The 14,506-nt window shown below is 42.0% G+C and overlaps 1 protein-coding gene across 1 annotated transcript in view; it reads right to left on the bottom strand.

Moving 5' to 3' along the window:
- LOC310773943 (kelch domain-containing protein 1) overlaps positions 1 to 14,078 on the bottom strand; it is a 22,635-nt gene extending 8,557 nt beyond the window's left edge. The window contains exons 1-11 of the mRNA XM_083633967.1: positions 14,030 to 14,078; positions 13,597 to 13,720; positions 12,590 to 12,660; positions 11,363 to 11,480; positions 10,986 to 11,098; positions 8,234 to 8,324; positions 6,181 to 6,267; positions 5,029 to 5,109; positions 4,850 to 4,908; positions 1,560 to 1,669; positions 1,383 to 1,455 (exon numbers count right to left, since the gene is read on the bottom strand). Of these exons, the coding sequence (XP_083490093.1) occupies positions 1,383 to 1,455; positions 1,560 to 1,669; positions 4,850 to 4,908; positions 5,029 to 5,109; positions 6,181 to 6,267; positions 8,234 to 8,324; positions 10,986 to 11,098; positions 11,363 to 11,480; positions 12,590 to 12,660; positions 13,597 to 13,704 (911 nt within the window). The 5' untranslated portion in view covers positions 13,705 to 13,720; positions 14,030 to 14,078. The remainder of the gene's footprint in view (positions 1 to 1,382; positions 1,456 to 1,559; positions 1,670 to 4,849; positions 4,909 to 5,028; positions 5,110 to 6,180; positions 6,268 to 8,233; positions 8,325 to 10,985; positions 11,099 to 11,362; positions 11,481 to 12,589; positions 12,661 to 13,596; positions 13,721 to 14,029) is intronic.
- Between the last annotated feature and the right edge of the window lie 428 nt (positions 14,079 to 14,506).

Here is a 14,506-nt window from a genome sequence, read left to right as displayed (position 1 = left end):
CTGGCTGGTTTACCAGGCTAGTGTGAGGTCATGTGACCAGATGGTTTACCAGGCTAATGTGAGGTCAGGTGACCAGCTGGTTTACCAGACTAATGTGAGGTCATGTGACCAGATGGTTTACCAGACTAATGTGAGGTCATGTGACCAGATGGTTTACCAGGCTAATGTGAGATCATGTGACCGGATGGTTTACCAGGCTAATGTGAGGTCATGTGACCAGATGGTTTACCAGGCTAGTGTGAGGTCATGTGACTGGCTGGTTTACCAGGCTAATGTGAGGTCATGTGACTGGCTGGTTTACCAGGCTAATGTGAGGTCATGTGACTGGCTGGTTTACCAGGCTAATGTGAGGTCAGGTGACCAGATGGTTTACCAGGCTAATGTGAGGTCATGTGACTGGCTGGTTTACCAGGCTAATGTGAGGTCATGTGACCAGATGGTTTACCAGGCTAATGTGAGGTCAGGTGACCAGCTGGTTTACCAGGCTAATGTGAGGTCATGTGACCAGATGGTTTACCAGGCTAGTGTGAGGTCACGTGACCAGCTGGTTTACCAGACTAATGTGAGGTCAGGTGACCAGCTGGTTTACCAGACTAATGTGAGGTCATGTGACCAGATGGTTTACCAGGCTAATGTGAGGTCAGGTGACCAGATGGTTTACCAGGCTAATGTGAGGTCATGTGACTGGCTGGTTTACCAGGCTAATGTGAGGTCATGTGACCAGATGGTTTACCAGGCTAATGTGAGGTCATGTGACTGGCTGGTTTACCAGGCTAATGTGAGGTCATGTGACCAGATGGTTTACCAGGCTAGTGCGCTCTAACTCTCGGTGGACAGGACACATCTCAGTGCACACATCTCGTCCTCGAACATACATAGTCACGTATACGAGGGATCAGCCGAGCAGCATTTTGGTAAACAAACCGCGTCACTGGGTGGAAACGGCAATGGAACCCTATGGAGCCTGAGCTTTGGGAGGCTTGAGTGTCTGACTCTAGCCGGCTGACCCTGTTTACATTTTAAAAACTGCAACAGTTCACACAACTTTAACACGACATGCATATATTTTACATCAAACCCTTGAGCTAATTCTGCTCTCGCTCAAAATGTCAAAATATAAGCGATGTGATGTCTAGTTTTTGAGATATTAACGTTTGTTTGGCACAACTCATACTAGTTAACTGCCGCGGGGTTCTGCATTTCTGGGTGGCAGTGACGTCACGCTGATTCATCCTATAGAAGCGGCTGCAACAAAAATCTACAGTAGAACATGTTAGCAACTGTGTCATGTGAATGTTTGTATCAGGAAAAGATCAAACTCATTTAATACAATATAATGGCATTCCCATCGTGAAAATAAACAAATATTCATGCTTTGCTACCTCGGCTTGTCCTTAAACGGATGCTCCATTTCTCTCCATGTCTTTGTTTCTACATCAAGCAGCCAGCCGTCGCCTGGTGAAGAAGGAACAACAAGTTGAAATGAAACGAAAAGAAAAGAAACGATATGTTATCAAGGGGAATAAAACAATCTGAATGCATCTGGTGCATTTCCTCACTCATTGGCTTGCAGTCTACACTGAGTCCACCAAACAGGAAGAAGGCACAGTCTGACACTCCAGTGAGGGTGTGCCACGATCTGCCCACTGGGACGGGCGACTCTGGGACTCTTAGCACAGACATTTAGCAGTGACATCAATGATAGAGTCTTAGCACAGACATTTAGCAGTGACATCAATGATAGAGTCTTAGCACAGACATTTAGCAGTGACATCAATGATAGAGTCTTAGCACAGACATTTAGCACAGTGACATCAATGATAGAGTCTTAGCACAGACATTTAGCAGTGACATCAATGATAGAGTCTTAGCACAGACATTTAGCACAGACATCAATGATAGAGTCTTAGCACAGACATTTAGCAGTGACATCAATGATAGAGTCTTAGCACAGACATTTAGCAGTGACATCAATGATAGAGTCTTAGCACAGACATTTAGCAGTGACATCAATGATAGAGTCTTAGCACAGACATTTAGCACAGTGACATCAATGATAGAGTCTTAGCACAGACATTTAGCAGTGACATCAATGATAGAGTCTTAGCACAGACATTTAGCAGTGACATCAATGATAGAGTCTTAGCACAGACATTTAGCACAGTGACATCAATGATAGAGTCTTAGCACAGACATTTAGCAGTGACATCAATGATAGAGTCTTAGCACAGACATTTAGCACAGTGACATCAATGATAGAGTCTTAGCACAGACATTTAGCAGTGACATCAATGATAGAGTCTTAGCACAGACATTTAGCACAGTGACATCAATGATAGAGTCTTAGCACAGACATTTAGCAGTGACATCAATGATAGAGTCTTAGCACAGACATTTAGCAGTGACATCAATGATAGAGTCTTAGCACAGACATTTAGCAGTGACATCAATGATAGAGTCTTAGCACAGACATTTAGCACAGTGACATCAATGATAGAGTCTTAGCACAGACATTTAGCAGTGACATCAATGATAGAGTCTTAGCACAGACATTTAGCACAGACATCAATGATAGAGTCTTAGCACAGACATTTAGCAGTGACATCAATGATAGAGTCTTAGCACAGACATTTAGCAGTGACATCAATGATAGAGTCTTAGCACAGACATTTAGCACAGTGACATCAATGATAGAGTCTTAGCACAGACATTTAGCAGTGACATCAATGATAGAGTCTTAGCACAGACATTTAGCACAGTGACATCAATGATAGAGTCTTAGCACAGACATTTAGCAGTGACATCAATGATAGAGTCTTAGCACAGACATTTAGCACAGTGACATCAATGATAGAGTCTTAGCACAGACATTTAGCAGTGACATCAATGATAGAGTCTTAGCACAGACATTTAGCAGTGACATCAATGATAGAGTCTTAGCACAGACATTTAGCACAGTGACATCAATGATAGAGTCTTAGCACAGACATTTAGCACAGTGACATCAATGATAGAGTCTTAGCACAGACATTTAGCACAGTGACATCAATGATAGAGTCTTAGCACAGACATTTAGCAGTGACATCAATGATAGAGTCTTAGCACAGACATTTAGCAGTGACATCAATGATAGAGTCTTAGCACAGACATTTAGCACAGTGACATCAATGATAGAGTCTTAGCACAGACATTTAGCACAGTGACATCAATGATAGAGTCTTAGCACAGACATTTAGCACAGTGACATCAATGATAGAGTCTTAGCACAGACATTTAGCAGTGACATCAATGATAGAGTCTTAGCACAGACATTTAGCAGTGACATCAATGATAGAGTCTTAGCACAGACATTTAGCAGTGACATCAATGATAGAGTCTTAGCACAGACATTTAGCAGTGACATCAATGATAGAGTCTTAGCACAGACATTTAGCACAGACATCAATGATAGAGTCTTAGCACAGACATTTAGCAGTGACATCAATGATAGAGTCTTAGCACAGACATTTAGCACAGTGACATCAATGATAGAGTCTTAGCACAGACATTTAGCAGTGACATCAATGATAGAGTCTTAGCACAGACATTTAGCACAGTGACATCAATGATAGAGTCTTAGCACAGACATTTAGCAGTGACATCAATGATAGAGTCTTAGCACAGACATTTAGCACAGTGACATCAATGATAGAGTCTTAGCACAGACATTTAGCAGTGACATCAATGATAGAGTCTTAGCACAGACATTTAGCAGTGACATCAATGATAGAGTCTTAGCACAGACATTTAGCACAGTGACATCAATGATAGAGTCTTAGCACAGACATTTAGCAGTGACATCAATGATAGAGTCTTAGCACAGACATTTAGCAGTGACATCAATGATAGAGTCTTAGCACAGACATTTAGCAGTGACATCAATGATAGAGTCTTAGCACAGACATTTAGCACAGTGACATCAATGATAGAGTCTTAGCACAGACATTTAGCAGTGACATCAATGATAGAGTCTTAGCACAGACATTTAGCAGTGACATCAATGATAGAGTCTTAGCACAGACATTTAGCAGTGACATCAATGATAGAGTCTTAGCACAGACATTTAGCAGTGACATCAATGATAGAGTCTTAGCACAGACATTTAGCACAGTGACATCAATGATAGAGTCTTAGCACAGACATTTAGCAGTGACATCAATGATAGAGTCTTAGCACAGACATTTAGCACAGTGACATCAATGATAGAGTCTTAGCACAGACATTTAGCACAGTGACATCAATGATAGAGCTACAGTAGCAAAAGGTTATGCCTTATTTCAATTATATTTATATAGCGCCAAATCATAACAAGAGTTATCTCAAGGCACTTTACAAATAGAGCAGGTAGAAGACCAGGCTCTTTATTTTAGACCCAACAATTGAAACAATTCTCATAAAGTGTACAGCCATAGTTTGCCTAGTTGTAGCTTAAAGCTATAGTGTTTGGAGATATTAAAGCTATAGTGTTTGGAGGTATTAAAGCTATAGTGTTTGGAGGTATTAAAAGCTATAGTGTTTGGAGGTATTAAAGCTATAGTGTTTGGAGGTATTAAAGCTATAGTGTTTGGAGCTATTAAAGCTATAGTGTTTGGAGGTATTAAAGCTATAGTGTTTGGAGGTATTAAAGCTATAGTGTTTGGAGGAACACCTGTGGTTTAGTCTTATATCAGATGCAGAGCTGCCTTGCATGTAGTATTTGAATCCTGGCACATGCTGGCCCAACTCTCTCTTTTACTTGTTCTCCTGTCTCTCCTTGCTGCCTGTCGCATGTCATTTTAACCTTTTAAGATTGTCGTTGATGATAACGTACATTTCTGACCATGTCCACGACTCGAGGTCCAGACAGTGAATGTCACTCGTCCTGGTTTCCTACATTTAGAAGAAGAGAATGGCATGAGTTATGTATGGCAGACTTTGAGTTATGTTGCTGGTCTTTTAACCTCCTTGCAATGACATGGAGAAGAACTCAGAAGAATGTAGAGATCTCACCATGACTCTGCCTCCACATACGTATCCTTTGCAGCCCAGTGTGGCGCTGGCATGGCCAGCTCTGGGGGCAGGAGCGCGACCCTGCACACAAAAACAGTCACTTGAAGTCAAAAGTGCATCTCACGTGCTACGCACGCTCGATTCCTAGGCTCGCCCGCTGATGACATCATCAGTGATGTCACAATGCCTCCTTGTGTGTGTGTGTGTGTGTGTATGTGTCTGTGTGTCTGTGCGCGCACAACTGCTCACTGATGACATCACTTCCAGTTGAGTGACATCACTTCCGGGACAACCGGGACACAAATTGAAACAAACATTGCCCACATGCTCCCTTTTAACAAGGCATCTCATGCGCTACGCGCGCTTGATTCCTAGGCTCGCCTGCTGTGCGGTCTCGCTCACACTGGCGGGCTGCAGCTCTGCTGCTGCGTGGCCTCGCCTGCCCTATTGCCGCGCGCAGTGTGTGTGTTGCTCACAAAATGTTATTGCCCTTAAGTTTACATGCGCACGTGTGTGTGTGTGTGCCCCCTTATGACATCACTGATGACATCATCAGTGATGTCACAATGCCTCCTTGTGTGTGTGTCCCTTATGACATCACTGATGACATCATCAGTGGGTGTGTGTGTGTGTGTGTGTGTGCCCCCTTATGACATCACTGATGACATCATCAGTGGTGTGTGTGTGTGTGTGTGTGTGTGTGTGTGTGTGTGTGTGTGTGTGTGTGTGCCCCCTTATGAAATCACTGATGACATCATCAGTCTTATAACATCACTGATGACATCATCAGTCTTATGACATCACTGATGACATCATCAGTGATGTTACAATGCCTCCTTGTGTGTGTGTATGTGACATCACTCACTTCCGGGACAACCAGGGCACAAAATTGAAACAATAGATAGATAGATAGATAGATAGATAGATAGATAGATAGATAGATAGATAGATAGATACGGTAGATAGATAGATAGATAGATAGATAGATAGATAGATAGATAGATAGATAGATAGATAGATAGATAGATAGATAGATAGATGATTGTATTCTGTTAATTGTCAAAAACCCTTATCTAATAAATAAACATCTGTAATCTGAATGTATGTGCTGTATTCACTGTATAAAAGCGTGTGTCACGTCACATCACTTACATGGGTTTGTGGTTCACGCCAACTGGCTTGTTGCATCGGATCAAATATATGGACCTCATTGTTCCATCCCCAGAAGACATTCTCTACCTGAAAAACAACAATGTGAAGACAGTATTAAAAGGGCCATAAATATGATTTGTATTGTCCCAAAGCACAAACCACAATATACAGGATATGGAGGGGTTTGATCCGTTCCAATGACTCAGTCATTTGACGACTTCGCCATTTGGTGAGATTTCTGTCTCTCTGGCCCCAAACTGTGTTATAAGAATCAAACATGAGAAGGGAAAATCACCGCCTGCACTCCTAAAACATGTGCTGCTGATCTCTGTTTTTAAAACATGTGCTGCTGATCTCTGTTTTTAAAACATGTGCTGCTGATCTCTGTTTTTAAAACATGTGCTGCTGATCTCTGTTTTTAAAACATGTGCTGCTGATCTCTGTTTTTAAAACATGTGCTGCTGATCTCTGTTTTTAAAACATGTGCTGCTGATCTCTGTTTTTAAAACATGTGCTGCTGATCTCTGTTTTTAAAACATGTGCTGCTGATCTCTGTTTTGAAGCCATGTGCTGCTGATCTCTGTTTGTGCTGCTGATCTCTGTTTTGAAGCCATGCAGAAGCTTCTATAAGTGACGTGTTGGTAGCACAGGATATGGACGAGATGTGTGGACGAGATGTGGATGGGATGTCGGTATGTGCATGAGACCTGTAGCTTGCAGCCTAGGCCCCTCCCCCAGCTGCCCGGTAGGCACACACAGGTGTAGAGAGAGAGAGAGAGAGAGCTTCTCGAGGTCGATAGCGGTTCAAAGCCGGTGATGCACGCCACCATGCACACACACACACACACACACACACACACACACACACGCACAGTTTAAAGTCCCTGGAAACCAGAAATATTTCTTTATTATTTAGCATTTTGAGTTCATCACATCACAGGACCCTATGTTAATAAGCCACCAGCCAAATTTGAACGATGATGAACGTCGCAAAGTATATAAATTTAGGTTTGACAGCCATGGCAAAACTCATGAGATTTCATTATTTTTTAGAGTGTATTTTCTCCCGCGGACTGTGTGGGCGTGTCCCGTCTACAGCAGGGAAATTTCTGTCTCTCGGAGAGCGCGAGAGAGAGGGGGGGAGGGAAACGGAGAAAGAGAGAAAGAGAGATGAGTGCACACACCGTGTGTGTGTGTGTGTGTGTGTGTGCGTGTGTGTGTGTGTGTTCGCGCGTTGCTCCGCGGCTCTGAGAGGAAGAGATCTCTGTCCGTTCTTTGCCCCCACAGCGTGTCTGTCTCCCACTCTGTGTGCTCTCTCTCTCTCTCTCTCTCTCTCTCTTTCTTTCTCTCTCTCTCTCTCTCTCTCTCTCTCTCTCTCTCTCTCTCTCTCTCTAGTGAGAGAGACTAGTGAGAGAGAGAGAGAGAGAGAGAGAACAGCATAGCTCTCGACACAGCCTGGTGACGCGAAGTTACTCACACACACACACACACACACACACACACACACACACACACACACACACAGTAGGGCGAGTTGCGCGCGTGTACAAAGGTTATATAGAGCTTATGATGTCATAAGCTCCTGCATTTTAGCACCTCACGCACTGCTCTCTTCAATGAGGAAGTACCTTGTAGAATCTTGTAGAAAAGTGTCGATTTTAAGGCTTTGGGTTGAAAGTAATGTATAATAATTTCTGAGGCAGACAGTTACTAACATAAGACCCTAAATAACATAGTTAGAACGTTTTTGTGGATTTTGGTTTCCAGGGACTTTAAGAAACCTCTGGAAATAAATGGAGAATTCACTTCCTCACGGGCGAGATTTTGGCACGTTATGGAAAAAAAGCACGTATGAAACACGTAACGTGCGCGCTCACACACACACACACACGTGTACACGCATGCACACAGTGCCGGGGAGAGGGCGGTGGGGGAGAAGCGTCCGACTTGCACAAACCTGCACTGCTTACTTCAACACCTGGGTGTGATTTTTTTCAATATAAATATAGTGCACAGAGAACTGAGAGAGGCCTGTAGCCAATAACAACAATACCCAGGAGGCTTCATCAGGAATGAAGCTTCTTCTGTTCCTGCTATCGATGTCTCTCAGTAGTTTGTGGCCGTATCCTCCGAAGTAGATGATCCTGGAGAAGAGTACAGAGAAATGATCAGTTACCCAAGACAGGGTGTGGCTTTGTTCCAGGTGGGTGTGGCTTTGTTCCAGGTGGGAATCTTGAACATAAAGGTAGCAGTTTGTTATTATAAGATTGGGTCCCAAGATGAGATGAATTCCTCACATTTGAGTTGATTATTAGAACGCTGCTGTAGCTATACCATTCAGATCCTTACTGACCTCTGTGCATTTAATCTCTAGGTTGTATATATATATATAAATAAGTGTATATGTGTATATATGTGTATACTGTATATAATAGGATCCAGCAAAGAAAAAAATACATAGTAAAAGAAAAATAGAAACAACACAAACAATTAACAATACAAACGGGAATATGACCAGTGAGGGTTATATAAATGGAGACAATGGAAAATTTCAACACTATAACATGTTAAGTAGAAACAAAGTACAGATTACTGCATCATAAACACTGGTAGTTACTGTGACAAAGAAAAAGAGACTGAATATATGAAAAATATACAAAAAACATGAACATGAAATAGGTGGAAAGATAAAAACAACAATATATTGTTATTGTATATTAAAGAGTGTGGTGCAGGTAAAAAAAAAATCAGAATTTACATTTTGGGCTCAAGATTCCTAGGGAAATACCCCCCCTTCCCCACAAAAATAAATAAATAAAATAAAAGTAGAACGACCGCACCAACAAGTGAGCAGTCGACATCCATGTCTGTTCAGACTCTTACACCCTTTACCTTGCCTCTTCCCCACCACCCACACCCCTTAGCCACGCCCCTACACACCCCTTAGCCACGCCCCTACACACCCCTCGAATCCCAACTCTCTACGACCTTCCTGTCCCTAGCTACGGCCCATTGGGGTCAATGGAGTCATGCTCCTGTATGTACAAGCTGACTGAAGCGCACTGAAATGTACTTTGTGTGTGTGTGTGTGTGTGTGTGTGTGTGTGTGTGTGTGTGTGTGTGAGAGTGTGTGTGAGTGTGAGTGTTTGCACTGTGGATTACATTTTAGTGAGCGTCAGTCAGCTTGTACATACAGGAGCGTGACCCCATTGACCTTGGAATCATTTATTCCCACCTTTCCAGAGCTACTATGAGAAACAGCAGGATTGTGCTGAGAAAGAACTCTGCCAATCAACATCATCAGAATGTAATAAGTTCATCCTTGAGTACATGTGGATGTTTGAGCCAAAGTTGAAGAAATTCCCTCAAGGCGTTGATGAGATAACGTGTTAACGAGCCTGAAACGGGTGGTCATGAGGTCACAGTGACCTTGAACTTTGACCTTTGACCACCAAAATCGAATCCGTTCATCCTAGCCTCCAAGTGGACGTTTGAGCCAAATTCGAAGAAATTCCGTCAAGGCGTTCCTGAGATATCATGTTAGCGAGCATGAAACGGGCGGTCGTGACATCACAGCGACCTTGAACTTTGGCCTTTGACCACCAAAATCTAATCAGTTCATCCTTGAGTCCACGTGGATGTTTGAGCCAAATTGGAAGAAATTCCGTCAAGGTGTTCCTGAGATATTGCGTTAACGAGCTTGTCAATGGCGTTTGTGAGGTCACAGTGACCTTGAACTTTGACCTTTGAACACCAAAATCTAATCCGTTCATCCTAGCCTCCAAGTGGACGTTTGAGCCAAATTTGAAGAAATTCCGTCAAGGCGTCAATGAGATATCAGGTTAACGAGCATGAAACGGGTGGTCGTGAGGTCACAGTGACCTTGAACTTTGACCTTTGACCACCAAAATCTAATCAGTTCATCCTTGAGTCCAACTGGACGTATGAACATCGGACGGACGGACGGACGGACAACCCGAAACCATAATGCCTCCGGCCCGGCGAGGCATAATAAAGAATAGAGAATAAAATAAAGGCCCCAGGACAGAAATATGGAGCAAAAGGTGGCATTTTAATGCATGTACTCAATAAAACCATCTGGGCATATAACACTTGTGACATTACTTACTCAGCCAGCCAGGCTGCTGTACAGATGCCACAAGTGTTATATTGGCGGGTTTTCAGGAAATGCTTATACAAATAGTGTTACTCGTTCAAACCAAACGTTTCAGATATATTTAGAAACAGGAGAGATCGCATAACATCTCACTCAGACCAAAACGTAAAAAGAATGCGGATTTAAAGAAGAAAAAAAATTCGATGTTGTTTTGGTCCGAGTGAAATGTTCTCTGGTCTCTCCCGATTCTAAATATAGCTGAACCGTTTGGTTTGACCAAGTAAAACTATTCTTATAGGCATTTTACGAATTGTCTATGAGAAAATAAATTGCGGAAGAAAATCTCTGGTACAGTGCTGAAGCCTCTCTATTGCTACAGTACATAGTCCCACATACTGTATTAATGCAATGTGGCCTCTAACCTGCATCATGCTCGTTACATAAATAACCCCAGAAAAAAAGTCACAGTGTAATTGGAACCATGTGTTGCATCAAAGCTGGTAAACAGTCATCTGAACCTGTTTCCAGTTGCTGGTGTTGCATCAAAGCTGGTAAACAGTCATCTGAAGCTGTTTACAGAGGCTGGTGGAGCTCCTGTAACACTGCTACCCTTCCCTCTGTGAATGATCCAGTACACAGTACTGGATAAAGTGATCCATTCAAATGCACATGTTCATAAAGCGCTTACCTGCCGTTATGAACCCAGCAGGACAGTTTGTCTCGGGGCGAAGGAGGAGAACCAGTCTCATGTGTGAGTTTCCTCCAGGCGTATTTACCGTCCACCAGATTAACACAATAGATCTGTTTCAAGTCCAACACCGGTCACTTCATCATGCCAAAGACAACTGCTTTCAGTCTAAGATGTGACCTTACATGCTTTGTCACACACACACTTTAGTATCCAAACTATAACTCATTATTATGAATATGATTCAATCTTGTGACAATCAGTCACTCGCAGACCATGTAGTTTAAGTAAAGCATGTAAAGTAACTGTTGCATCATGGCATGGATTATACTGTATGGATCGACAGTGTGAACAGTTCCCTCAGAGATCAATCTCACCTGATTGGTCTGTCCATTGTCATCACAACCTCCAAATATGAACATGTGTCCATTCAGAGAGCAGCTGCAGCTGCCAGACATGGAGGGCGGGACTTCCCCCGTCATTCTGCACATTTCCCTGCAGGGAAAAAAAAGTATGAATGTAATCAGAGAGAGAGAAAAAGAGAGAGAAGAGCTTGTTATCAGAATCCACATATTTCCTTTCCCCCCAAAGCAGGCATACATTATTTGAAGTGATTTAATATCCTTACCATACACCTCGTTCTAAGTCAAAGCAGGCATACATTATTTGAACTGATTTAATATCCTTACCATACACCTCGTTCTAAGTCAAAGCAGGCATACATTATTTGAACTGATTTAATATCCTTACCATACACCTCGTTCTAAGTCAAAGCAGGCATACATTATTTGAACTGATTTAATATCCTTACCATACACCTCGTTCTAAGTCAAAGCAGACATACATTATTTGAAGTGATTTAATATCCTTACCATACACCTCGTTCTAAGTCAAAGCAGGCATACATTATTTGAACTGATTTAATATCCTTACCATACACCTCGTTCTAAGTCAAAGCAGGCATACATTATTTGAACTGATTTAATATCCTTACCATACACCTCGTTCTAAGTCAAAGCAGACATACATTATTTGAAGTGATTTAATATCCTTACCATACACCTCGTTCTAAGTCAAAGCAGGCATACATTATTTGAACTGATTTAATATCCTTACCATACACCTCGTTCTAAGTCAAAGCAGGCATACATTATTTGAACTGATTTAATATCCTTCCCATACACCTCGTTCTAAGTCAAAGCAGGCATACATTATTTGAACTGATTTAATATCCTTCCCATACACCTCGTTCTAAGTCAAAGCAGGCATACATTATTTGAACTGATTTAATATCCTTACCATACACCTCGTTCTAAGTCAAAGCAGGCATACATTATTTGAACTGATTTAATATCCTTACCATACACCTCGTTCTAAGTCAAAGCAGGCATACATTATTTGAACTGATTTAATATCCTTACCATACACCTCGTTCTAAGTCAAAGCAGACATACATTATTTGAAGTGATTTAATATCCTTACCATACACCTCGTTCTAAGTCAAAGCAGGCATACATTATTTGAACTGATTTAATATCCTTACCATACACCTCGTTCTAAGTCAAAGCAGGCATACATTATTTGAACAGATTTAATATCCTTACCATACACCTCGTTCTAAGTCATATACCCAGATTTCATCATTGGGTAGGAAAACTTCATCGCCAGCAATTGACTGTAGAGAATAATGACATGTCTATTACTATGAAATGAATACGTCTAGTGTCTGTCTATCATTGTAATGGCATTATTTCGTGCAACATGAACTAGCCTATGATGCACACACACACACACACACACACACGCACACACACACACACACACACACACACACATTTTACAGATACTTAGAATATGAAGATTATGTTTTGTGAATGAGGATGTTCAAAACGCACAATTGGCAAAAAAGATAAAAACATCCAGAACATGTTACTGACATTCATTCCAAATAAACATAGTAGGCCTAGACACTGGAAATACATTCTTCCTATGCACTGGTGACACATATACTACTACTACTACTTCTACTACTACTACTGCTGCTGCTGCTACTACTAGTTAGCCCTCAGGCTGTTTCTATGTTCGTCTCAAGACTTCACTGTAGTAAGAGCCCTCACACCGAACATTCATTTTTCGTTAGACAATCTGTGTTGGCGATTAAACTCACCTTATTTCTGCACTTTGAAGTCACAGGTTTTCTCTCACTACAGTGAAGTCTTGAGACGAACATAGAAAGAGCCTGAGGGGCTAACTACTAGTATAGTTCTACTAGTACTACTACTACTACTACTATTACTAACAATAATAACAATACTATTAATGATGATAATAATAATAATCTTAAATAGCAAACTTGAATTTTGAAGTCCTCCCTTTTTTTTAAGTCTCAAGTCAAGTCAAGTCATGTCAAGTTTATTTGTATAGCACATTTCATACACAGAGGCAATTCAAAGTGCTTCACATAAAATGGTTGACAGGAAAAGAAAAGAAGAGAATAAAATGGACATTTAAAAGCATCACAACAAAACTTTAAAAAAATAGTATAAAGGTTGGCAGTAGCCTATGCATGTATACATGTAGGACTGTCTCAGCACAGTGTTCCTAGTCTTACCACGTATCCTCCCCACACATAGAGCAGGTGATCCTCCAGCAGGGCTGTGTGGCCGCACCTCTCCCGGGCCACCAGCTCCGAGCAGTGCCTTTCATGGAAAGAATCCATGGTTGCTGCAGTGCTGCTATAACGTTAAATAGAAAACAAAAACAAAAAAACAATAGAAAATCAATCTTAAAATGCCAAATACACCCTCGACTTGCCAAATCCAATTCGGCTGGTATGTATGCTATGCCAAAGGAAGTGACACGTGCCTAGCCTGTTATTAAAGCTAGGATCTGCACTGACACCAAAACAAGCTTTTCTCCCCCAGCAGAATGTTGTCAGTTGAAGGTAGAGAATGCGCTTAGTCTTCTTGACAGCTTTATAGTATGAAGCACTGTGGTTGACGGTCAAAAGTGTAGTATAGTAGATCAGTTGAAAACATACTCACGGGCTACCGACTTCGCCTCACGTCAAAGGTAGTGGAGGCGGTGTAAAACCATCACATCTCACTTCACATAAACCATAATAAACAACAGATCAGACCCCGGTTTCTCTCATAACCTGTCGCGATATTTTGTTTCCCATGATGGCGAAGGCATGACCCGCCCCTATCTGCCTCTGATTGGCCTAGCGTCAAATGTTCATCCAATCACATTCGCTTTAGCTATCCTGCATCTCTTTCTAAGGTGTGATTGAGGCTGAAGAGGATGACGCGATTTCGTGAAGGAGAAAGGGAAGATAGTACGTCAGTGTGTTTGACATTTGATGGAGAATTGCCAGAACGAGTTCATGTTGCGTGTTTGAGAGAGCTCCGCTGCGCTGTTACTGTTGTCAAGAGTATGGCCATGTAGCTGCTGTGTGTAGAGGGGTCAGTAGCTGCTGTGTGTAGAGGGGTCAGTAGCTGCTGTGTGTAGAGGGGTCAGTA

Source organism: Poromitra crassiceps, assembly GCF_964638095.1.
Source record: "Poromitra crassiceps genome assembly, chromosome: 3".
Classification (NCBI taxonomy): Eukaryota; Metazoa; Chordata; class Actinopteri; order Beryciformes; family Melamphaidae; genus Poromitra; species Poromitra crassiceps.
The sequence above is the reverse complement of the archived record's forward strand: the minus strand, read 5'-3'. Positions and strand labels throughout refer to the sequence as shown.